Raw genomic sequence first — 23,905 nt, forward strand, 5'->3', positions numbered from 1 at the left:
GAGTCTTGGGTCTCCTTCCCTTAACCCATCCCCCTAGGAGCCAGGACCTGTCCTACATAACTTCCCTGGGGCCCAAGCACATCCAGTGACCCAAAAATGGAGAGAGGGGCCAATGAGAGGAGAGACAGGTGGGAGGGAGGCAGCAGAGGAAAGCCTCTTGCCACTCCCCCTACCCAGTATTCCCCCTCCTTTCAAGTTTTGGGGTCTCCACCTGCTGGGTGGGTGTGACTGGGTGTTTATCAGAGTCCTCTCATAGCTGCATCTCTGAGGATGGGGTCTTCCTGAACTCTGTCTTTGGGTTTGGAGTTTATGAGCTAGATCTCTGTAGGGCCTTTCTGTATTTGCAGTGGGATCTTTTTCCAGACCAAGTTTCCTTTTTGTTTTGGGAGTTTCTGTGCTCCTGGGAGCTTGATGACTCTTTGTCGAGGTCTTTCAAACTCTTTATGAGCTTGGGGGTCTCTGCATTTAACATCTCTGAGCTACATGAATATCTCTCCCTGCCCCTCTGCCTTCTGCCCATCCTCAAACCCCAGGTCTGGAGTTTCTCTGTCTCTTGAGTTATCAGTCTCGGAGTCTGCAGTTTCTTTTCTCTGCGATTTAAGTCTGGGGTCTGGTACCTCTCTGGATCTGAGTCCCCTAAGAACTAATTCTAGCTCTGTTTTTTTCTGAATCTGGATCTCATCTTTTTCTTTGACTCTAGGTCTCTGATCTTGGTTCCTGAAATCACTGTCTGATTCTAGGGTCTAAGACTTCTGTGGCTGTGGAGAACCTTTTTGAAACTGGACACTCATATTTTGATCTCTGACCCTTCCCTCAATGGGGGACCCGGGGTCTTTTTTTTTTTTTTTTTCTGAGATCAGAGTCTCTTTTCCTCTAGATTTCAGGTTTTGTGCCTCAGATTAATCCCCACCCCTGGGGTGGGCAACAAGATATCTGTGGTCTGGGGTCTGTCAGTCTCGGGATCTGAGGTCTACATCTTTAGAACTGTGCTCTCTCTCAGTCTGGTGTGTTTTTGAGTCAGGGGTCTCTCTCTCTGGTTCTCACTCAGTAGGGGTGGGGGCTGCAGAGTCTCTCTCTCCTCCTCCTCCTGCTCTCTCCTCTCTTGCTCGCTCCCCCGCCCCCCCCCCCTCTCTCCCGGCTGCCGCTGCTGCCGTTGGCTCCTATTCTCCTCCTCCTCCTCCTCTCTCCTCCTCTCCGCTCCTCTCCGCTCCTCTCTCCTCCTCTCTCCTCCTCCTCCTCCTCCTCCACCTCCTCCTCCTTCTCCCCCTCTCTCTCCCCCTCTTTCTCTCTTCTCTTTCTCCCCCGTCCCCCCGCCCCCTCCCCCCCAGGCCTGATGAGCAGGTCTCGCGCCTCCATCCATCGGGGGAGCATCCCCGCGATGTCCTATGCCCCCTTCAGAGGTACGGTGGGGAGGGGAGGGGGAGGGCCAGTGGGGGGGGGAGCAAGAGGGGGAGGGGCAGGGGCGGGGGGGGGGGGCAGAGCCGGGGCCAGGGAGGGGAGCAGCTGAAATGGAGGGAGAGAGAGGACCGGGAAGGTTGGGATGGGAGCAGTGGGGAAGGAGAGATTGGAGGCCAGAGGGTAGGGGTAGCTAGGGGCCGTAGGCGCCAGGAAACAGGCTTTGAAGGGGGCTGAGGGGAAAATGATGAAGAGGAAATAGATCGCCAGAAATGGTGGGAAGAGAGAAGGATAGGGTTGGGGGAAGAGCTGCAGAAATAATTTGGAGGTAGGAGCTGAGAGATGAGGAAAATATTAAGGAAATAGGAGGACAGAGTCTTAGGAGAGGGGCTAGGAGGGAGAAATGAAAACATAGGGGTGAAAAAAGCAAAGAAGATGGGGGGTAGAATACGGTGGAAGGGCTCAGAGGATGGTAGGGGGTTGAAGAAGAGAGGAGGATGGAGGGAAAGAAGAAGGGGCCAGATGGAGAGAGAGGGAGGCAGTGGGGGGTGGGGGAAATGGAGGGTCCAGATGGAGGGAAGAGAGGAGAGAGGGAATGGGCTGGGGGAGGATAGACCAGGGCAGGGGGAGGGCCAAATTATGTGTGTGTTTATTGAGGGGGGGAGGGGGCAATAGAAGTAAGATTTGGGTGATGGAAGTAGAGGACAGGTTAGGACCCTGCCCTAGACTCTGACCCTCCTTAAGGCCTTTGAGCAGTGAAATGTATCCCCTGGGGTCCTATCCGCTCCCTTCACTTCACCACTTTTACCCCCCTCCCCCACCTCCAGTCCCTATTACCATTCCCCCTCCCTCCTCTGGTGTCCCTCACCTATATCTTTCCCCCCATATGGTGTCCGTTCCTTATATGAGTCCCCCTCTGTCCTTCCCTCATATCAGTCCTTGCTCTGGTCCATTCTCTCTCCCTCTGTTCTATCTGGTAGCTCCCTTATATCTCTACCACCTCTTCACCTGTCCTTCATGATCCCCTTGTCTAAATACCCCTGTTAGGTGCACCTCGTTTCCTCTGCCCCATGTCCAGTTGGGCTCTTCTGGTATATTCCCTTGTCCCCAGGAATTTACTCTCATTTCTGTGTTCTTTTCTCTGAAATCTATCCCTGTGATTTGTCTCCCAGGCCATCCTCTGTCCCTGCCTCACTCCCCATCTTGTCACTGCAAATCTATGCCTACCCACTTTCCCCTAACACCTCAGCTCTTACCACCCATTCCTCTTTTCTGGTCTCCTCTACTTCCTGGGGTGTTGGAGATTTGGGTGCAAAGAGGCAGGTTTTGATGTTTGGAACAGGGCCTACAAGGCATCCCCATCTGATCCCTGTGGGACTTCTTATCCTAGTAAATTTTTCCCTTTTCTCAGCTGTGTTGGTCTGTCTCTTGCATCTGCCTCTCAGAATCATCCTTACTTAAGTCTAGACAGTATGTGTGTGTGGGGTGTGTGTCTCCAGAGTGGCTTCTAAGCTAAGTTCCCTGTAACCCTTCCCTGCTCCCCAGGAGGAAGGTATCCCCTGAACTCTAACCTGCCTCCCTGTGGCTGCAGCCTGAACCAGCCCCTCCAAGAATTATTAGATATATCAACAGATTTCTCCTCTGGGAGTCCTCAGAGTCTGAGTGCAGTGGGCATGTTGCCTGCAGTGTGTGCAGTCTCAGAGCCCAGGGACTGGTGATCTCTGTATCTGGCGGGTATCAGATGGAATCTCTGAGATGGCTCTAAGATAGTCAAAGTCTCAAAGTGTTGGGGTTTCTGAAGATTGTATGCTAGGGGTTCATCTCTGACTCTTATTTGTGGTTTGGGTAAATTTGAAGAACACGTTTGTAGACAGAAAGGGGCTAGACTTTTCAAAAAGTTTCCTATTCAATGTATTCAGTTACAGTGAAGTTTAAGGGCCAAGTTGTTTTCCTGCACTGTACTCATGATTAATTATCTTGTAAAGGTGACAGAATTTGATTCTTCTTCCTCTAAATTGTTTCTAAATTGTTTCTCTGATACCTTAAACCCATTTTCTATCACTTTAATGTCACCACTTTGATTTCCTTCTCACTTCCATAAGGCCTATTGTTCCCTGTGATGGTGTGTGGCACTGGGATTTAAAAGAGAGACAGTTTGCAAGGATAGGGGATTGGGAAGAACAGCTAAGTTGGGTAAGATGCCCCTGGGGGCACCTCTGAGCATGGGCAACGCTTGGTCTACTGTTCTTTTCTAGAAGTTTGTCTGCATCCCCAGCTTGAGCTTTTGGAGGCCCCCTCTCCATCCCAGACCTGGATCTTCCTTTCTTCCTTCCCCTTTTTTCCTCAAGCTCCTCACTGTGCCTTGGAGAGGTTCCTCACCTGTGGAGTTGGCTTTCATCCTGTCTATGGAGACTAAGTGAAGAGAGGGGGCAGTATAGAATCTTTGATCTCTGGGCATGGAGTGAGAGAAGAGATTGATTCAGTCTCTGTTCCTTCAAACAAAGGCATATTTTCTACCTCCTCACTCTCTAGCTGTGCCCCCCTACAGCCAGATGTTGACAAGACCTATCCTCCCCCTACCATCAGAAGAACCAGAACTTTCCCTAGAGGTTGAGCAGGGTTGGGCTAGGGGAGGAGAGAGCTGAGAATAGAGAGGCAGAAGAGGCCCTCTCCTGTCTCTGACTCTGAACAGGTCATCTCCCTCCCTTCCTCTCTTTTCCAGATGTTTAGCTCTCAGAATTTCAAGACCAAATATTCCTACACCCCTACCCCATCCTTCTTTCTCACAGCTGTGTAGCTTTTTCCACTCAGTTTTACAGCTGGGGGAGCCACCTTCCCTCCAAGTCCTTATCTTCTGCAGTTATCTAGATGCCCTCCCTCTTCCCTGTCCCCTGCCACCACCATCTGTGTGTGCTTTTCTTCTGCCAGTTCTGCTGTACCCTCAATCTTTTCATTTTTTGGACATGGATGGAGATCTTGACTGTCTTTCTCTGCCTCTGAACGTGTACCCTCTGTGTCATGATATAATTCCCCTCCTGGAGCACCCCTCTGTATTTCTTTCCTCAAATCTACAGAGCCCCCTGTGATGTGATTTCCCCTCCTCTCCTTCCCCCAAGACATACAGGCTTATCTTCTGTTCCCTTAAAATAAGTTACCATGTGCCTCCCCCCAATCTGTGATCTCAGGGCGGGTGGGGTCTCCTACTCCCACTTTGTGGACTCTTTTCTTGCCATTTTGGGCCTCTGTCTCCTAAGTGCATAGAACCTCCCTTACCATTTCTGTGTGTCTCTGTCCCCTAGATGTACGGGGACCCCCTATGCATCGAACCCAATACGTTCATTCCCCATATGATCGTCCTGGTTGGAACCCACGGTTCTGCATCATCTCGGGGAACCAGCTTCTCATGCTGGATGAGGATGAGGTGAGCAGAGTGGGAAGGCTGGGGAAAGACCTCTGGGTAGCATGGAGAATGTAGAGAGAAAGATAAGGAAAGGCTTCATTAGCGAAGGGGTGAGAGACACAGAGAAGGCAAAGAGAGAAACATTTGCAAGCAGTCTGAGGAGGGTGGCCACTGAGATTGAGATTTGGATTGGGGTGTGCAAAAGTGCGGGCATTCTCTCACCTTGGCCAGGGGATCTTTCAGGGCCATGTGCAGTGTTGGGGAGGAGATGTGGTTCTGAAGACTTGGGGGTGGCTCCTGTTGTAGCTCTGCCCAGATTGTGGGATAGGTTAGGACAGGAAATAGAAACAAGGCCTTGGGGAAGGGGTGGCAAAATGGGCATTGCTTTGGAGGGACCACTTCCTGAGTGGTCCTCAAGAACCCTCTCCTGTTCTCCCCCCACCCCAGCAAGACCCATCACTCACCACTCCCAGGCCTGCCTCTATCATGGGAGGAGTGGGGACTGAGGGAAACTGGGACTGAGAGGGGGTCAGAGGGTACTGGGAGAAATGATAGCATTCTGGATCTTGGTGTGGATGGTGGTGAAGCCTGGGAAGGTGCCTGAGGTCAGGGTTTAGAGAGACCAGTTGGGCTTTCACCAGGGACATCAATGGGGGGGGGGGGGGGGGAGAGGATATAAGGGAAGAGGTGCCTGGGGAATGAGAGGAACTGGAAGTAGGGGACATTTTCTGAAGAACTTCAAGTGGGAGTTGGCAGGGACTAGTCAGAGTGTGGGAGCTGGGGCCCATGCAGAGCCGTTGGGGGGGGGGGGTGTTCCAATTGGGCACTGGGTCAGCAGCAGAGGACTCATCAGAGGAAACAGAGGGTACAGATATGAAAGGTAGATGCCCAGATTCAGGGAGTGGGGGTGATTTGGGGAACCTGCTTTAGAGAGTGATAGGTAGCCTTGGAGACCAGTGAGGTCATGAGAGATGTGCTTCTGATCCTGTTGGGGAGGGTGTGGTGAGGCAGGGCTAGAATCAGAGTTGGGGTTAACCAGGGTTTGGAGGTACCTGAGAGCCAAAGGAGAGTGTAGAGAGGCTGGTTAGAGCTTCCAGGTCACAGAGTGAAATCCAGGTGTCTAGGGGAGGACATGATGACTTTAAAGGCAGAGGTGGTTCAAAAGTCCCAAGTTTTAGGCATTGAGGGGCATTTGAGTGATTCACTAGCGGTTGTAGGTCTTGACCAAAGGTTGGAGTCTGTAGGATGAACTGGGGGAACTGGAACCAATAAGAGTGGGGACCGTTGTAAGGATGAGGGTGGGGGTAATGAAGGAATGAGAGCTGGGCACAGGTCTGAGTGGGAATGGTGGGGGTGGATGGGGGGGTGAGCAGTGTGTAGAACCACACAGGGCTGGAAGTGGGTAGGTTGTGGATCTGGGGCTAGGGGCTAGCAAGGTGGTTCTTGTCCAGCTGGAGAAGATTGGAGGATTGGAGCTGGGGATGAGGCTCAGGGAGAGGGAATGGCTCAAGAGAAGGAGGCAAGTGACCGTGGTTGAGTGGGGGGCAAGGGAAGGAGATGAAGGGTGGGGGGAGGTGACCAGGCCCTCTGAGGGGAGCGGGGAGGTTGGGTCCCAGTCTGGCCGAAAGCCGGGCCGTGGGAGGGAGACAAGCTGTAGATACTGATTATAAATGCAGCTTCTGCTACCCCCATGACAGGCACGGAGGGAGGGAAGGTGGTGAGGGAGGTGGGAGGTTGGGAGGGAAGCGGGGACAATGGAGGAACTGAAGGTCAAGGGGAAAGGGGATTACCAGAGTAGCAGACTCCCCCGGGGTTGCGAGCAGAGCTGAGTCGGCTTCGGGAGAATTTCCCGGAGGGGTTTTCAAAAGAAATGGAGGAAAGAGGAGGGTGGGACGGGAGGGAAACGAGGGAGAGAGACTGGGAGGGACTGGGAGGGAGTGGGGAGAGAGAAACCGACTCATCCCGAGACACTTGGAGAGTGTGCAGGGGCCGGGGCCAAAGGTGGGCAGGCCCCGGGGGTGAGGAAAGGGAGGTTTCCATTTCTCGGTGGGAAAGGGAGAGGCGAGGGCCGGCCGGGGCCGGTGAGGTCTGACACACCCCCGCATCCCGTAGATACACCCCCTTCTGATCCGGGACCGGAGGAGCGAGTCCAGTCGCAACAAACTGCTGAGACGCACGGTCTCCGTGCCAGTGGAGGGGCGGCCCCACGGCGAGCATGGTACGGCGGCCGAGCAGGCTCTCGTGCCCTGGACAGTCGCGGGGACGGGGCTGGAGGTGGACGGGGCTGCAGGGGAGGGGTGGGGGTCGGGGAAAAAGAGAGCTGTCTAGGGGTGGGAGGAGGAGGAGGAGGAGGAGGAGACACAGTCTCTCATCCCGCGAGTGGGAGCCTGGAAGGAGAAGGCGCCCTCTTCGGGGATCTGGAGCGGGACCGGGGTTGTGGGTGAGAGGCCCCAGTGGTCTTTGCTCTGTTTCGCTCCCTTTTTCCTCTCCAGCAGTGAAGTTTGCCTGTTTTCCCGGTGCTTATAAAAATAGTCTCCTTAGATCTTTAGCTTCCCGTCCCAGCTTTCCTGCCCCTGCCCCTCCCAGCCCTTGGTCTGGGATCGTGGAGAGAATGACCTAGTTCCTGCCCTCCCCCTCCCCCTCAGACCTTTGCCCAACCCCCACGCTCCCAATTCCTCTTCCAGCCAGACCTTCTGGCCTGTGGGCCCTCCCTCTTTTCTTGCCCCCTTTTCCCTCTTCTCTTCAGCTGCTTCTATTTTCTGCAGTCCTATTCCCCCCCTTTCTCTTTCCTCCCCAATTTCTCTTATTTTCCCCACCCCTTTTGATTTCCTCTTTCCGACCCCTCCTGGTCCCGGTGGAACTTCATCAGACCCCCCATCATCTCCTTTCTGTCTGTCTGTGGAGCTATCTGCTCAGTCTGTCTCTCCAACTCTCTCCCTCTCTCCATCTGTCTCTTCCCCTCCCTCCCTCTTTCTGCCCCCCCTTCTACCCCCCTCTTTAGTCATTTAAAAAAAGATTTTTGTCTTCCTGAGAAGTTCGCTTAAAAGGTTTCCATGGGAACAGTGAGGGGAGATGAAGGCAGAGAACAGAGATCTGCAGCCAAGGTGCAGAGAGATGCCCTCAGCCCCCAGAAACCCCCTTGTCACTGCCATTTACCACTGCATTTCCCTTCCAGGACTAGGGATCCAGTTCCTCTATTCCCCCAACCCCTGGTGACCCCTTTCTTCCACCAGCAACCCCTCCCCTCAGGAATCCAGTCTCCCAGTTTCTCTTCTTCCAAGAGATCCAGTGGCCTGTCTCCATCCCTTAGCTCCCTATATATAGCCCTCTTCTGATAGGCCCAGGTCTCATTGCCCTTGGGGGCCAGCTCTGGGACCTTGGGTGGGTGGGTGGGTGGGCAGGGATGTGTGTCATTGTCATGGAAACCTCTGACCATGGGGGTGTGCAGATAGCACATTTCTGTGAAGCAAAACCAGGGTGGTGGTGGTGGTGGTGGTGGTGGTGGTGGTGGTGGTGGTGGTGGTAGTGGTGTGTACAGAGAATGTGTGTGATGTCTGTCACATCTGTGTGTGTGTGTGTGTGTGTGTGTGTGAGTCATGTCCATGTCTGGGAAAGATTTGTGTGTGTGCACATGTGCCTACCTGTGTGTCCAGGCCAGAATGGTCACATGCTCATGGAGCATGTTTATCATGTTATCAGGTGGTTGATACCACTCTGCCCACTAATCCCCATCTTTCTCCTTATCCTGAGTCCTCAAGGGTGTGGGGTCTCTATGGGTCTCCTGTGTGTTTTGGGTGGGGGCACCCATATGTGTCCGGAGTTGGGGATGGTGTGTGGAGGTTGCTGTGTTGGGGGTTCAATAGGGGTTGGAAGAGGGTCCTGGAGTAAACATAGTTGGGGGGAGGGCTTGGTGAAAGAGTTGACGGCTGGCTGATGGCTGGTGAACATTGGGGGTTTTCAGGGGGACATAGAACGTGTAAAGGGCATGGAGGCTATGCAGGGGACAGAGGGATCTTTAGGGGCTTGGGGGCCTGGGTCCGCGAAGGTGTGTGCTGAGGCTGTGGACGCTGGAGCCCAGGAGAGGTCGCCGGACCTTTGAGGGGCATTGGAATCCAGGGCTCCTCCTCTGCTGGGTGGAGCCGCCGCCCCTAGTTCCCTCCGCTGTTTTGGTGGGGGGTCCTGCTCGGGAGGGGATGGTGGGAGACCCGGTTGGTTTTGGGGGTCCCCTCGCCCCCCTCCCGCGTCTCTCTCGCGCTGTCTCCGGGCGACGGGGCTCGTGACAGAGGCGGCCACGGCAGCAGCGGTCTCCTAGCAACGGCGGCGGGGCCCGGGCAACGGCGGCAGCGGCGGGAGCGGCGGCGGAGGGAGCCGTTCCCGCGGCCGTCACCGCGCGGCCTCCCGGGCCGCCCCGGGCCCCGCCGCCGCCCCCAACGCGCCGGGCGGCGCGAGCCGGGCCGCGCCGCCCCCTCTCCCGCCGCACCCCGCCCCTCCCCCGCGCAGGGGCGGGGCCCCTCCCCCACCGGGGACACCCCCGACCCCCCCCAGGGGGCGGTGCGAGGTAAGGGCGGGGCCGGGCGGACGAGGAGCGCGCGTGGGGGCGGGGGCGCGCGTGTGCGTGGGCGCGGGGAGGGGGGGGAAGCCGCGGCGGCGGCGGCGGCGGCAGCTGCTCCCTCCGCATGTTCTCGCTGCATCTTCCGAGTGGGGGGAGTTATGGTAACTGGAGGGGGACAGAGGAGGTGGGGGGTCGGGGACCGGCCTCGGGGGGCCGGGGTCTCGAGCACGCGGGGGAGGCCGGTGTGGGGTGGTCTCGGAGCCCTATGGTGGAGACGGCAGCCCGTGTGTCCGTATATGTGTTCGTGTCCATGCTCCTGTCCCCCGTGTGTCAATGCCATGTGTACCGGGGCCCAGTTCCTCATGCACACATGTGCAGTCAGCCGTGTGCAAGCTTGTCCTGTTTCATCGTGCCTCTGTCTGGTGCCTGCCGAGGAGGCTGCTGGGCGGGCCACTGGCCATACTGATACATGTCACCTCTGACCCTGAGCTTGCATGTCCCTGCCTAGGGCTCATCTCCAGTCAGTCTCCTGTGTGTAGGGATGTGTGGCTGCATGAACAGGATTTTCTCTGTCCCTGGTGGCAGCTGTGTGTCTTTGCATGTGTTTCATCATTGGCCTGGGTATCTGTGTCAATCCCAGCACGGGTGTCCAGGGCGTGTCTGGATGTGGGTGGTGTGCGAGTGGGGGAAGGGAGTGAATGTGTGTGAGTGGGTTTCTTGGAATCCTACTATGTGTGGAATACCTTTGGGCTGGGCAGGTGTGAGCCCCTCATCTGTCTGGGAGAGGGGAAAGAAAAGCTGAAAAGGAAAGGAGCAGGGAGAAAGTAGAAAAGTGGGGAGAAAGGAGGTGATGAGGAATGAGGGAGGCTTGGCTAGGATAGAAGGACTAGCTGGAGAATGGGAATGTAGGAGATATTTAAGCCAAATTGAGGAGAAGAGAGCTTAAGATGGGGAACTGGATGGAAATGGAGAGAGAAGGGGTCTGGGAGCTGGGGAGGTGGCGTGGGGAGAGCAGAGAGGCCTGTTCATAAGCTATCTCTTGAGAGAAGAAAAGGGGCAAGATGAGAGGGCACTGGCTGGTATAGATTGTATAAGATCAGGCTTAGTTGGATGAGGGATAGCCACTCAGGCATAGAGGCTGGCTCATGGTGAGGCCTGTCACCACAGGGACTGACATTAGAGTTTCCTGTCCTCAGCACAGAGTTTTGCCCCCCCACCCCCCTGTTTCTCTGCTCTGTCCAACTCTGTTCCTCATCCTGCTCTGGCAGCCTCCCTCCTTGGCTCTCCTCAAGAGCTGCCAGCTGGGTATGACAAGGAAGAAAGGCTGAAGGAAAGGTTAGGGATTTGGCGGATTGGAGGGCAGGGGGAGATTTCTGTGGGTGATGGCAAGATTAGACAGGTTGGAGAGGTGGGAGTCCAAGCCCTTGCTGTGTGTGTGAGAGTGCAATTGTGTGTGTACACAGGGTGTGTACATGTGTGGGTGTGTGCACAATGCCTGTGTTACGGGTGTGTGTAGGTGGCTGTTATGTGTGTGCATGTGTGTATACATTGTGCAGGGATAGGATCACAGTGTACACTTACCAGGTTTGCTTGTAGGTATACATGGGTTTGTGCTGTGTTTCTGTACATGTCACTGAATGCAGCATCAATAACAGAATGTCCTGTATTTCTGTCATCCTCTTCTTTCTTTCTCGTGCTAGTGAAAGTCTTTGTAACCATATGTGTATGTGGCCTCCATGTACCTGTGACTTATGTGTGAGCTCCTGGATCTTAGTTCCTGGTAACATGTAAGGTTATGTTACTTCCAAGAACCAAGTAAACCAGTTAGCAAATTTGTTCTCTTTCTGTCCATTCTTTAGTTCCAAAGCAAAATTTTAGTGGATTTGAAGTTTGTCTCTGTGCCCTTATTAGGGGAGCTTGCATATGAGAGAAGTGGCTGAGTTTGGTTCTTTGGAATGGGGGTGAGGCAGCCATACCTGAGAAAGGCAGAAACTAAGAAAAAGATTTGCTAACCCCTTAGATGCATTGTTTAGTGTGTCCTAGAAGGGTAATTGATGCATTTACTCATTTTTTCCTTCTTGGGAGAGCAAACATGGGTGCAGGCGTCAGAGTCAGAGAAGGGCTGAGGGAGAAGAAGGGCTCATGACGGAGTGGATATGGTCATACTTTTCATGTGAATGAAGGGTGTTTGTGCTTTTGGGGTACCAGGATACCTTGCTGTGATTGGGATCATGGTATATTCAAGCATGTAGCTTAGAGATTAAACTGGCTTGTCGTGCATGTGTGTGTGTGTGTGTGTCTGTGTCTGTGTGTGAGGGTTAGGTGTCCATTTCTGTAATGTGCTGCCCACATGATTGCCCAAGGGACTGGGGCCACATGTCCACACCAGCAGGTGTCTGGGTCCAAATGTGTACTCCCCTGTTGCAGTGTTCACATATGTCTAAGCATATCCCGTGGGGGTATGTGGGCCTCAAGGTCTCAGAATGTGGATCTGTGGCACTCCCCTGCTCACAGTTGTCTGTATGTCTCATAAGCACCTAGATCTCTATTTTTTGTATTGTGGTTATATACACGTACCCCCACAGTTCAGTGTGTGTTTCTGTGCTCTCTACACACTGTTCCCAAGGGTTGCAAGGGTTCCTGCGTCATAGGGTCCACGTTATTGTGTGCGGACCTTCTAACACCTGGGCTTTAGAGGCAAAGGGAAGCTGGAGACTGATTCTAGGGCAAGTTGCTGGTGATTTGCAATTCTGGAAGTAGACAGTGAAAATGTAGCTGTGGTCCTGCCTAATTCTGGAACCTAGAGAGTTAACAGGCAGCTCTTCCGGTCCCCCCCCCCCCCAGCCTGTAGCTTCTTGTTGCCTTGGAGATGGTAGTCCCGCCCCTGATGCAGCACCTGCCCCCCCATTGGCTGCAGTGGTGACTGTGGGGCTGAGGGGGGAGCCCAGGCCTGGGCAGCCATTCTGGAGCTAGAGCCGGAGCTTGGCATGCCCCCACTTTCATTCTCCTCTAGCCCCTTGGCCCCTCTAAATTCCCTGGCAGCAGAGCTTCAGCTTGCCTCCTCAAGCTGCCACCCTTCCATACTCCTGGCAGGCTGAGCTTCATCCGCATTCTCCTCCCCTCCTCCTCTTCCTCTCCCCACCCTTACTTGGGAGTCCCCTGAACCTCCACTGCTCACCCCCCCCCCCCAACGCTCTGCCCACTCCCCCACTCCCCTGCATTCTTTTCTTTTCCTCCCAACCCCCCTTCCCTTCTGAGGCCCTGCCACTGCAGTGCACGTGGACCGGCCCCTTCTTCCCCCCTCCCCCCATCTGCCCCTTCCCTGAATTTCCTGTCCCCAGGCTTCTTCCCCTGCCACTCCTCACAGGTCCTTTCTAAGACTTCCCCCCTCCAGACCAGGGAGGGGGTCATGGGAGGCAGCCCTGGCCCTCCAGACAGACAGGGGTTCCAGGATGGGGGAGCTGGTGGAAGATGTGCCCAGCTGAGGGGAGGGGAAAGCCTGCCTCAGGTCAATGACTTTTAACCCAACTCTCCCCCCCAGCTAGCCCCTTCCTGGGGGGGTGGGCACCAAGGACCTAGCTTCTGTGGATCTTTAGTGTCCTTTTACCACTGAGGTTTTACTGACCCCCTCAGCCATGCCCTTCTGCTGACTGCCAGTCCCAGTCATGGGCCTAAGGCCTCCCACCCCATCCCCTTCGGGGGGCTCCGGCTCGGGTTCTTTACCCCCTCCTTCCCGCCGCCAGCCTCTCAGCCGCCGCTGCTCTTCCTGCTGCTTTCCGGGGGGTAGGTGAGGCTGGAGCTGAGGGGTAGAGGGAGGTGGGCGAATGGGCTGGGGTCAGTGGTGGTCACCTGGGCTGACAGCGACCCCTGCCAACCTCCCTTCTGGCTCTTTGCCCCCCTCCAGAATACCACTTGGGTCGCTCGAGGAGGAAGAGCGTCCCAGGGGGGAAGCAGTACAGCATGGAGGCCGCCCCCGCTGCGCCCTTCCGGCCCTCGGTGAGTGAAGGCGCTTGCCAGATGTGGCCCAGCTGCGCCCCCTCCCCTCCAGCCCCAGCTGGAGCCCAGCATTCTAAGAAAGGGGGCTGCAGGGAGAGAGAGTGAGAGTGCGCGCACTTGCCTCTTCCCATCTCTTTGGTTTCCCCCTCCTTGGCTCTGTCCCCCTGCTTTTCAGACCAGCCCTCCCACCTTCTCCAGGCTGGTGTGTGTGTGCACGCGCGCGCGCGCGCGCGCGCACACACACAGCTTGTACCCTTTGGGAGCAAAGGAAGACAAATTGGTAGCAGGTCTCCCATCTCCGTTTCCTCACCTCTAGAGACTCCCCTTCACCCTCTCCCACTTTAATCCAGGGACTCTTTACCAGCTGAGGGGGGAGTACATAGAACTGACCCTTCCCCAACCCACCCCTATCCCCATTTCACCCCCACCCCAGCAAGGCTTCCTGAGCCGGAGGTTAAAAAGCTCCATCAAACGCACGAAGTCACAACCCAAACTTGACCGGACCAGCAGCTTTCGCCAGATCCTGCCTCGCTTCCGAAGTGCTGACCATGACAGGTACAGGGATTAGAGCCGGGGAGGATGAGTTGGATACAGTACAGGGGCTCTTGGGTGAGACTGGAGGGCAGGGGCTTGTCCGGGCTCAGAGAGCAAAGGCCTCAGATTGGATGAGGGATGTTTTGGGGCAGGAGACAGAATGGAGAAGAGGCAGTAGCAGGAGAAAGGCAGGGTGCAGGGAGAGGACAAGCAGAGAGGCAGGATGGGGAATGAAGGTGAGGCCAAGGAGGGCCTCTTCCAGACAACAGAAGGATGGGTTCCAGCCCAGGATTCAGGGAGCTCTACTGGACAGAGAAGTAGTGGAGCCCAGGAGGAACATTGAAGGGATCCAGAGAAGGGGGCAGTGGGTTGATAGGAGAGGGAGCACTGTGAGCTAGGGAGCAGGGTGTGAGGGAATGGCAGCAGGTTGAAGTGGGGATGAGGCTGGCAGGTGCCTATGGAGGAGGGAAGGGGAGGCTGGCACAAGTGTACAGGTTGATAGAGTGGCCAGGGGAAGCTCTAGGGTTAATCACAGACTAGAGAATGAGGAAGAAGCCCTCAGAGAATTCCGGAGGGTACTGTCAGAGAGTACTGTCTCCAAGGCCGAGGCCAGCGGTGCAGGAGATCTGATATTGCTTCTGTTGTCTGCTTCTTGGGTCCTCTTTGGGTTTCTCCCTCACCCAGTCACTCCCCAGGGAGAACCTTGTCCTTCCTTTTCCCCCATGTCTGCCCGCCCCCAGGATTGGGCAGGTAGGAAGGTTGGGATAGGTGAGTCACACCTTCCCCTACCCCCCTCCCGTGTCACCAGAGCTGGATTTGAGCCTGGTGGGGGGGGGGGGGGTGTGGGGTGAGGGCATGGTATTCCTGGCCGCGGGGGCGGGGGTGGGGGGGTGGGGGGGCTGGGGGAGCGTCTCGCTGACGGCAAAGGAGCCCAAGATGACGGGGCTGCTATAAATAGCTTCATGGAGGCTCCCACACCCGAGCTCCCCCTCCCGCTTTCCCACTGCTCTCCACTCTTCCTCCCCTAGCCATCTCCCAGCCGCTCACTATCCCATCCCTCTGTATTGTGTGGCCCATGTCCTCCATCCCTCAGCCCTCTGTACCTTCTGCTGTGGGGGGGGAGGGCAGTTTCTGCCCCCCCCCACCCCGTTCCCACGCCCATCTTTCCACCTGCTCCTCCTCATCTTCTCCCATCCTGTCTTTCTGCACGTGGCTTTGCCTCCACCTGCTCCCTTCTGCCCTACCTCCTCCTCTTCCCCAGGCCCCATTTCCTAGTTCTTCCTTCTCACTTCTCTGCCCATAGCTTTCTTCTATTTCTTGTAACTTACTTTCCCTCTTTCTGCTGATTTTGCTCAACCTTATCCTCTTCATGCATTCTTTTTGGAATCATTAAATGTTTCTTAGATGCTAGCTGTGTGCCAGGCCCAAAGAGACATCTTCTTTGTACTTCTGGTTCTTGAGGTCCACTTTTTTTCCCTTATATTGAGACTCTGGTTTCAGCTAGAAGTCCTACCTGGAAGTGTACCAGGCTCACCTGTTCTTTTTTTTTTTTTGTCTCATAGCTCATTTTGGGGTTGAGATATTTCCAGGTGTCCCCAGTACCCCCACAGGTGTGAATTGGGGGTAGGGGTCTCTTAAAGCATCCTGACTTCTCTCACTTTCCTCCTGTCCTTCCTTAAGGATAGGCCAATGTTCTTTTCATCTGTGTCCCCGTGGGGGAAGGGGATTCACGGGGCTCTTTCCCCAGGTCTCCATCCTAGAGCTGGCCCCTGAGTGTGTAAGAAGAGTGAGGCCCTGACCCTGTGGCCTGACCCTTCCCCGCCAGGGCCCGGCTGATGCAGAGCTTCAAGGAGTCACACTCGCATGAGTCCTTGCTGAGCCCTAGCAGTGCGGCCGAGGCCTTGGAGCTCAACTTGGATGAAGATTCCATTATCAAGCCAGTGCATAGCTCTATCCTGGGCCAGGAATTCTGTTTTGAGGTACTGGGTCTAGTGGGCTGGGGAGGGCAGGAGTGATGGAGGATGAGGGCACAGAGACCTGGAGAAAGTGGCACAGGTGGGGATGATGAGGAAATAGAAAACCTCTAGGCCTGGGCGAGAGGAGGGTAGGCCAGGGAGGGGAAGACATGGTGATGGGGGGTGTCTCAGATGCTTAGGAGTCACCTCCCCTCCAGAGCCCCATCTCAACCCCCCACCTCTCTCTAGGTAACAACGTCTTCAGGAACAAAATGTTTTGCCTGTCGTTCCGCAGCCGAAAGGGACAAATGGATCGAGAATCTACAGCGGGCAGTAAAACCCAACAAGGTATCGGGAGTAAAGGAGACAAAGACAGCATGGGCAAGGCAAAGGTCAAGCCACAGGGGAAGCTGGGGGCCTAGGGGGCAAGGTGAGCCAAAGGGAAGGGAGGCCTGGGGAGGAGGGGACCTGGATGACCAGGAGGTGACCCCCACTTTTCTGAACTGCTCATTTCCTTTACCATTTTTTCTGCTTCATGGTCTGTTTCTCTACTGTAGAAGTCACAGACCTAGAATGTTGATCTGTCTTCTATGTAGGCAGCGGTGCCCCACCAGCACCCTGACAGCCGGATGCCGTGCCCCTGCTTGCCACGTCTCCATGAGACTCTTCCCGTTGTCAGTTAGCCAAGCTTCCAGACCTTAATTTCCTCTCCATAAAGCTGGTGGGAATGGGGTTTATGTGGGAATTGGGTTTATGTGGGAATTAGATGATCTCTAAAGTCCCTCTGGCTCAGAAATTCTGAGTCTGCATTCTTCCCAAGGCTTCTATTTCCTAGGAGAAATGCTTCCAGTTCCACCAGCTCTTCTTGGATCCCAGGGTGCAGTAAGCTCACAGCCCTGGTGACCCTTCTCTGGGGGATCCCTTGTTTTTCATTGTCTATAACTAGACCCAAGAGGCTGGATGCTGTTTGACCCATGCAGAGTCGGAACACCATGCTCTCTTCACGCAGCAGCATCCTGAGCTTCACCAGGACCTTGTGGTCCACTGTATGCCCCAGGCCCTTGCACACGAACTCTGCATATAGCCTCACCCATCCTGTATTTTTACAACTCACTTTTTTGTTTTTGCAATCAATCTCTGGTTGTCTTTGGGGAGGACCCCCCAATTCTGCTCTTTAAATTCCACCTTATTACCTTTGGTTTATTCTTCTAGCTTTTGAAATTTTTCCCAGTGCCGATTCTATTGTCTGATGTATGAGCTACCATCTGTATTAGTTTTCTAGGGCTGCTGTAACAAATTACTATAAACAAGATCACTTACAATGAAAGAATTTTATTCTTCCAAGATTTAGAAGACCAAAAGTCCCAAATCAGTGTGTTGGTGGAACCTTGCTCCCTCTGAAGCTCTAGGAAGAATCCTTCCCTGCCTCTTTTTCGGGGGTTTTTTGGGTCATTTTTTTCTTCCTTGCCTCTTGATAGCTCCTTGACTTATAGCTGCATGGGTCCAATTTCTGCCTGTGTGTGTGTCCGGTGTCTAAATCTCCCTCTGCACATAGATACGAGGCATTGGATTTAGGGCCCACTCTAATCCAGTATGAACACATTTTAACATGAGTAGATCAGCAAGGACCCTTTTGTCAATGAAGGTCACATTCATAGGTTCCGAGTGGACATGAATTTTGGAGAAGGGTACACTATTCTACGCGGTACACATCTTCTCAGTCTTATGATTGCTGTCTTAGAGGCTCTGTCTCATTTTCCAACTGTCTCTCCTCTTCTGGTGTCTCTGTCTCCTCTCTCTTCCCCTTTACCTGCCATTCCCACCCCACCACCCCAGGACAACAGCCGCCGGGTGGACAACGTGTTGAAGCTGTGGATCATAGAGGCTCGGGAGCTGCCCCCCAAGAAGCGGTACTACTGCGAGCTCTGCCTGGATGACATGCTGTATGCACGCACCACCTCCAAGCCCCGCTCAGCCTCAGGGGACACCGTCTTCTGGGGCGAGCACTTCGAGTTTAACAACCTGCCGGCTGTCCGTGCCCTGCGGCTACATCTGTACCGTGACTCAGATAAAAAGCGCAAGAAGGACAAGGCGGGCTATGTTGGCCTGGTGACTGTGCCCGTGGCCACTTTAGCTGGGCGCCACTTCACAGAGCAGTGGTACCCCGTCACCCTGCCGACAGGCAGCGGGGGCTCTGGGGGTATGGGGGGCTCAGGAGGGGGTGGAGGCTCGGGAAGCGGCTCAGGGGGCAAGGGCAAAGGAGGCTGCCCAGCTGTGCGGCTGAAAGCGCGTTACCAGACGATGAGTATCCTGCCCATGGAGCTGTATAAGGAGTTTGCAGAGTATGTCACCAACCATTATCGGATGCTATGCGCAGTCCTGGAGCCCGCCCTGAACGTCAAGGGCAAGGAGGAGGTTGCCAGTGCACTGGTTCACATTCTTCAGAGTACAGGCAAGGCCAAGGTGAGTGCTGTGCCCTCAGGAATAGGTGGCCTGGGAGTGGGCACTTGCTTGGGGCAAGGGATGGATAGTAGGGATAGGGCCCTTCTGTCTTCAGAATGAGCTTAGGATATACAGAGGCTGATCCTTGGATTTTCCCGGGCCTCAGGACTTCCTTTCAGACATGGCCATGTCTGAGGTGGACCGGTTCATGGAACGGGAGCACCTCATATTCCGCGAGAACACGCTCGCCACTAAAGCCATAGAAGAGTACATGAGACTGATTGGTCAGAAATACCTCAAGGATGCCATTGGTATGGCCCACTCTCAGGTCTTCTTCCCAAACCTACCAGATGCACATCCCAACCCTAAACCTGGCTACTCCAGACCCCAAGTCACCCTTCCTCAGCTTGATGCTTCTAAGCCTAGAGTCCCCGGACTCCAGCCTCCAACCTTGGGATCCTGAGATTCCCCAACCCAGGCAGCCCCCATCCCTGCCTTTGACAAGTGTGACCACCCTCTGTTGTGCCCCCCCACCCCAGGGGAATTCATCCGTGCTCTGTATGAGTCCGAGGAGAATTGCGAGGTGGACCCCATCAAGTGCACAGCGTCCAGCCTGGCAGAACACCAGGCCAACCTGCGGATGTGCTGTGAGTTGGCCCTGTGCAAGGTGGTCAACTCTCACTGGTGAGACTGGGAACGCTGGGTGGGGGCTGGGGCCCGGGTCATGTGTTCATCTGTTCATTCATCTGTCCATCCGCAAAAAAGACTGAGTACTGGTCATGGGCAAAGCGGTGTGCTGGTGGCTGTAGAGCAGACAGAGAGGACTGAGGCCTGGCCCCTTACCTTAGAGGGCCTCGCCCAGAATGGATAGGGTCAGAGTGGATACACAGAAAGCCACAGAACACTTTAGTGTGTGTTAAGCACCAAGTGAGGGTTCCCCCAGGCAACATAAGATCAGAGGAGGCCAAGCTTTGATTGAGATAAGCAGGGAAGGCTTCACGGAGGAGATGTCCCCGGGGCTGGGCTTTGAAGACTGGGTGGGGTTCTGATAAGTGGATACGGTGGACAAAGAAGCCATTTTAGGAGAAGGCTATGGGATGGGCATGTGTGTGAAGGTAAGGGGCCTGGGAGCTTTCGGGGGGCCAGCAGTTAGCTCAGGTTTAATGGAGCATGTAGCTCATAATGGAGAGTGGCAAGAGAAGAGGTCCGGACAGGGGGTTGAACTTAGAATCTGGAAGTTCTCAGCTGCCAGGCTAAGGAGATGGAGTTCATCGGTAGGTCATGGAATGCCATTAGTGGTGCTTGTGCCAAGAAGTATCATGATTGAGAAGATTAATCCTTAAGTGGTGTGGAGCGTGGGGCATGACTGGAGTAGAGGGAGCAAAGTCCAGGCTATTTGGAGGTAATGGTTGATGGATGAGGTGTGGATCAGGACGGGGACAGGGAAGGGAGAAAGGGGCCCACTGTGAAGGCCTCTCTGAGGAAAGGATCAGCTGGAGCTGGCAGCTGCCTGGGAAGAAGGGAGCTTGTCTGTGGGGAGTCAGGGATGACTCAAGAGGCCAGGAGGCTGGTGTTTGAGACCTGTGGCCTCATTGGCAGAACTGGGGAAGTCAGGAGGAGGAGCCAGTTGGAGGTGTGGGGGCGATGGTGAGCTCTGCTTTACACTACCGGAGTCAGAGTTTAAGGTGTCAGTGGGACACTCAAGTGGAACAGGGAGGTGGGGGAGTGAGCTCTGAGCCACTGCAGGGAGTGGGGGTCATGCAGGGGCACCTCCATCCCCATTGCCCTGGAATCCAGAAGAGTTGGGGGGTCCGAGCTCCCTGTACCTCAAGTGACCCTCCATCTCTCTCCCATCTCTGTCTCTCCCTGGTGTCTGTTTTTCTTCTCCTCCTCTCCTTGTCTCTCTCATACATCCTCCGTCTCTCCCCTGCATGTCTCTCTCCCCTCACCTTCTCTCCCCCTCCATTTCTCTCTCCCTGATCTGTCTGTTCCCTCTGCCATAGGCCTCTTCTTCCAGTAGCCTCCCGTCTTCCTGCTGCAGACCCCCCCTCCCTGTCTCTCCCCCACTCTGTTTCCACACCCTCACCTCCTACCACCCCCCTCAGCATGTTCCCTGGAAGCTGAGGGTCTCTGGGGCTCAGTCCTGGTCTCTCTCTTTCTTTCTCTCTCTCTCTGTCTCCCCCTCCCTTCCCCTCAGCGTGTTCCCGAGGGAGCTGAAGGAGGTGTTTGCATCTTGGCGACTGCGCTGCGCAGAGCGGGGCCGGGAGGACATCGCTGACAGGCTAATCAGCGCCTCGCTCTTCTTGCGCTTCCTCTGCCCAGCCATTATGTCGCCCAGTCTCTTTGGGCTTATGCAGGAGTACCCAGATGAGCAGACCTCACGAACCCTAACCCTCATCGCCAAGGTCATCCAAAACCTGGCCAACTTTTCAAAGTGAGGGAAGCCTCAGGTGGGGGTAGGGTGGGGATGGAGGTGGCAGGAAGGGTCTCCCAAGTCCCCAGAGACCCTGAGACAGGCGGGTGTGAGGCCTGTGCGCGCGCGTGTAACACCTCTACCTTCTGGATGCCTTGGCCAGGTTTACCTCAAAGGAGGACTTTCTGGGCTTCATGAATGAGTTTCTGGAGCTGGAGTGGGGTTCCATGCAGCAGTTCCTGTACGAGATCTCCAACCTAGACACGCTAACTAACAGCAGTAGCTTTGAGGGTTACATCGACTTGGGCCGAGAGCTCTCCACACTCCACGCCCTACTCTGGGAGGTGCTGCCCCAGCTCAGTAAGGTCAGCAGATGCCCCCCTGCCCCTTCCCCAGATGTCTCCAGAGGCTCCCATGGCCTGAGAGGCCACTCCCTGCATAGTGCTTTCTCTCCTCCCTGTCCCCAAAATGTGTCTCCACTGCTCCCCCAGCTTGGACACCCTTCCTCCACTCCCTCTGGCGCTCTCTTCGAGCTGGGCGCTCAGCCCTCAGGTAACAGCCTCACCCTTCCAGGAAGCCCTCCTGAAGCTGGGCCCACTGCCCCGGCTCCTCAACGACATCAGCACAGCTCTGAGGAACCCCAACATCCAAAGGCAGCCAAGTCGTCAGAGTGAGCGGCCCCGGCCCCAGCCTGTGGTGCTGCGGGGCCCATCAGCAGAGATGCAGGGCTACATGATGCGGGACCTCAACAGGTGAGTACCTGGGGCTCCCTGCACCTGTGCCCTAAGGGCCTCTCCTTTTCTCTTCCGGATACGCTTCCCTGGGCCCCCGTGCATCTCTCTAGGGCTTAAGAGGAAGGAAAAAGAGGCAGGCTCTCAGAGAAAATGGTGGGGAGACAGGTAGAGTCAGCGGTTAGTCTGAGAGCCCATTAGGGCCAGAGAGAGCAAGAATCTCAGAGCCCCAGGAAGAGTGCGGAGGCTCCTCTGGCTCCAGCTTGCTGTGAGCCTGGGGTTCCTCTCAGTCCCTCTGCCTGTGTGCCTGTCCCAGAGCCGAGGTTCAGCCAGCCACGTGGGGTCAGCCATGTGGTAACAAAACGTTGAACCATCTCTGTACTAGTTGGTAAATAAGCACTGGCCCAGCCACCCACCAGAACTGAACAGGCCTCCGTCCTGATCCAGCAATGGAGAAGTAGCATACACACCCTAGCAGGACCTCCTAAGCCCCAACATCTGTTCCAATGCAGTGGCCTCAGCTGCTGCTTGTTCTGCTGACCGCCCCACTTGTTCCTCCAGCCTAGTCTCCCTCCACAATGCCATCCCCATTCCACCATTCCCACCTCTCCTTCCATGCGTCCACACCTTCCACCCACTTCCTTCTCTGTCTGTGCTTGCCCCTCTTCCCATCTCTCTCCAGCTCCATCGACCTTCAGTCCTTCATGGCTCGAGGCCTCAACAGGTGAGGGGCTCTCCCCTCCCCCGGCCCCCTCTCCTCTCCTGTCTGCTCCCCCTCCCCCTCCAGTGGCCTTCACTCTCCTCCTCTCCTCTTCTCCTCCATGCACCCTCATTTCCTCCATACTTGCCCAGACCCACCCCTCATCCCTCTTCTTGGTGCCTGCACCTCCCCTCCTTGATCAAGGCCTTGCTCCCTTCCCAGAGGGGCCTTTCCTTCCTCCTTCCCACGTGTCACCTCCCGTGCTCCCTTCCAGCCCTCTCTAGAGCTGCTACCACCAGCTCTCCACCCTTCCCTGCGGGTCCCACTCCTCACCCCAAGGCCTGTGCCAGACCACAACAGGCTCGATTGCCGGCAGTGTCGGCCTCACCTCCTGTTCCTCTGCCCCTTTCCCTTCCCGCAGCTCTATGGATATGGCTCGCCTCCCTTCCCCAACCAAGGAAAAGCCACCCCCACCACCCCCTGGTGGGGGTAAAGACCTGTTCTATGTGAGCCGTCCACCCCTGGCCCGTTCCTCGCCAGCATACTGCACAAGCAGTTCAGATATCACGGAGCCGGAGCAAAAGATGCTGAGCGTCAACAAGAGTGTCTCCATGCTGGATTTGCAGGGTGATGGGCCCGGTGGTCGCCTCAACAGCAGCAGTGTATCCAACCTGGCGGCTGTTGGGGACCTGCTGCACTCGAGCCAGGCTTCCCTGACCGCGGCCTTGGGGCTGCGGCCTGCGCCTGCTGGACGCCTCTCCCAGGGGAGTGGCTCGTCCATTACAGCGGCTGGCATGCGTCTCAGCCAGATGGGTGTCACCACGGACGGTGTCCCTGCCCAGCAACTGCGCATCCCTCTCTCCTTCCAGAACCCTCTCTTCCACATGGCTGCTGATGGGCCAGGCCCCCCAGGGGGTCATGGAGGGGGTGGTGGTCATGGTCCACCTTCCTCCCATCACCACCATCACCATCATCACCACCACCGAGGTGGAGAGCCCCCCGGGGACACCTTTGCCCCGTTTCATGGCTATAGCAAGAGCGAGGACCTCTCCTCGGGGGTCCCCAAGCCCCCCGCTGCTTCCATCCTTCACAGCCACAGCTACAGTGATGAGTTTGGACCCTCTGGCACTGACTTCACCCGTCGGCAGCTCTCACTCCAGGACAACCTGCAGCACATGCTGTCCCCTCCCCAGATTACCATTGGTCCCCAGAGGCCTGCCCCCTCAGGGCCCGGAGGTGGGAGCAGCGGTGGGGGCAGTGGTGGGGGTGGCGGAGGCCAACCGCCTCCATTGCAGAGGGGCAAGTCTCAGCAGTTGACAGTCAGCGCTGCCCAGAAACCCCGGCCATCCAGTGGGAATCTGTTGCAGTCACCGGAGCCAAGTTATGGCCCTGCCCGTCCACGGCAACAGAGCCTCAGCAAAGAGGGCAGCATTGGGGGCAGCGGGGGCAGCGGTGGCGGAGGGGGTGGGGGGCTCAAGCCCTCCATCACCAAGCAGGTACGTGAGGGTGGGAAGAAGGCCAAATGGGTGAGGAACAGGGAGGGTGGAAGGAAATGGCTTTGTGGAAGTGGGGGCAGAATAGAGTCTGGCATCTGAAATCATACTTTTCTCACATCCTCTCATTCATTAAAGAAATTGTATACAGAGTCCCTGCTAGGTGCCATGTCCTGTTCTAGGCACTGTGGGTTTGACACTGAGTGCCACACACACCCTGCCCTCATGAAGCTCACCTCTCCAGAGGGGAGACATGATATGTAATTAAATAGCATTCACAAGGAGATTGAGACT

The 23,905-nt window shown here is 55.8% G+C and overlaps 1 protein-coding gene across 27 annotated transcripts in view; it reads left to right on the forward strand.

The window, feature by feature from the left end:
- The first annotated feature begins 1,149 nt into the window (after window positions 1–1,149).
- Window positions 1,150–23,905, forward strand: part of SYNGAP1 (synaptic Ras GTPase activating protein 1) — a 31,829-nt gene continuing 9,073 nt past the window's right edge. For 4 of the 27 annotated variants that reach the window (XR_011995824.1, XR_011995823.1, XR_011995835.1 and 1 more), the window contains exons 1-15: window positions 1,255–1,400; window positions 4,695–4,816; window positions 6,908–7,013; window positions 13,252–13,343; window positions 13,777–13,898; window positions 15,703–15,856; window positions 16,082–16,180; window positions 17,669–18,295; window positions 18,441–18,585; window positions 18,814–18,958; window positions 20,472–20,708; window positions 20,851–21,052; window positions 21,261–21,439; window positions 22,101–22,142; window positions 22,540–23,614. Coding sequence is in view for 19 of the 27 variants with exons in the window: in XM_072729899.1 (XP_072586000.1) it covers window positions 1,334–1,400; window positions 4,695–4,816; window positions 6,908–7,013; window positions 13,252–13,343; window positions 13,777–13,898; window positions 15,703–15,856; window positions 16,082–16,180; window positions 17,669–18,295; window positions 18,441–18,585; window positions 18,814–18,958; window positions 20,472–20,708; window positions 20,851–21,052; window positions 21,261–21,439; window positions 22,101–22,142; window positions 22,540–23,614 (3,414 nt within the window). In the remaining 8 variants the exon portion in view is untranslated. Of the gene's footprint in view, window positions 1,401–4,694; window positions 4,817–6,907; window positions 7,014–7,157; window positions 7,236–9,220; window positions 9,354–9,423; window positions 9,509–12,299; window positions 13,131–13,251; window positions 13,344–13,776; window positions 13,899–15,702; window positions 15,857–16,081; window positions 16,181–17,668; window positions 18,296–18,440; window positions 18,586–18,813; window positions 18,959–20,471; window positions 20,709–20,850; window positions 21,053–21,260; window positions 21,440–22,100; window positions 22,143–22,539; window positions 23,615–23,905 lie in introns of those variants that run through there. The other 23 variants (XR_011995836.1, XM_072729871.1, XM_072729915.1 and 20 more) reach the window with 16 other exon arrangements.

The sequence above is a fragment of the Vulpes vulpes genome, chromosome 1 (genome assembly GCF_048418805.1).
Source record: "Vulpes vulpes isolate BD-2025 chromosome 1, VulVul3, whole genome shotgun sequence".
In the NCBI taxonomy this organism is placed as follows: Eukaryota; Metazoa; Chordata; class Mammalia; order Carnivora; family Canidae; genus Vulpes; species Vulpes vulpes.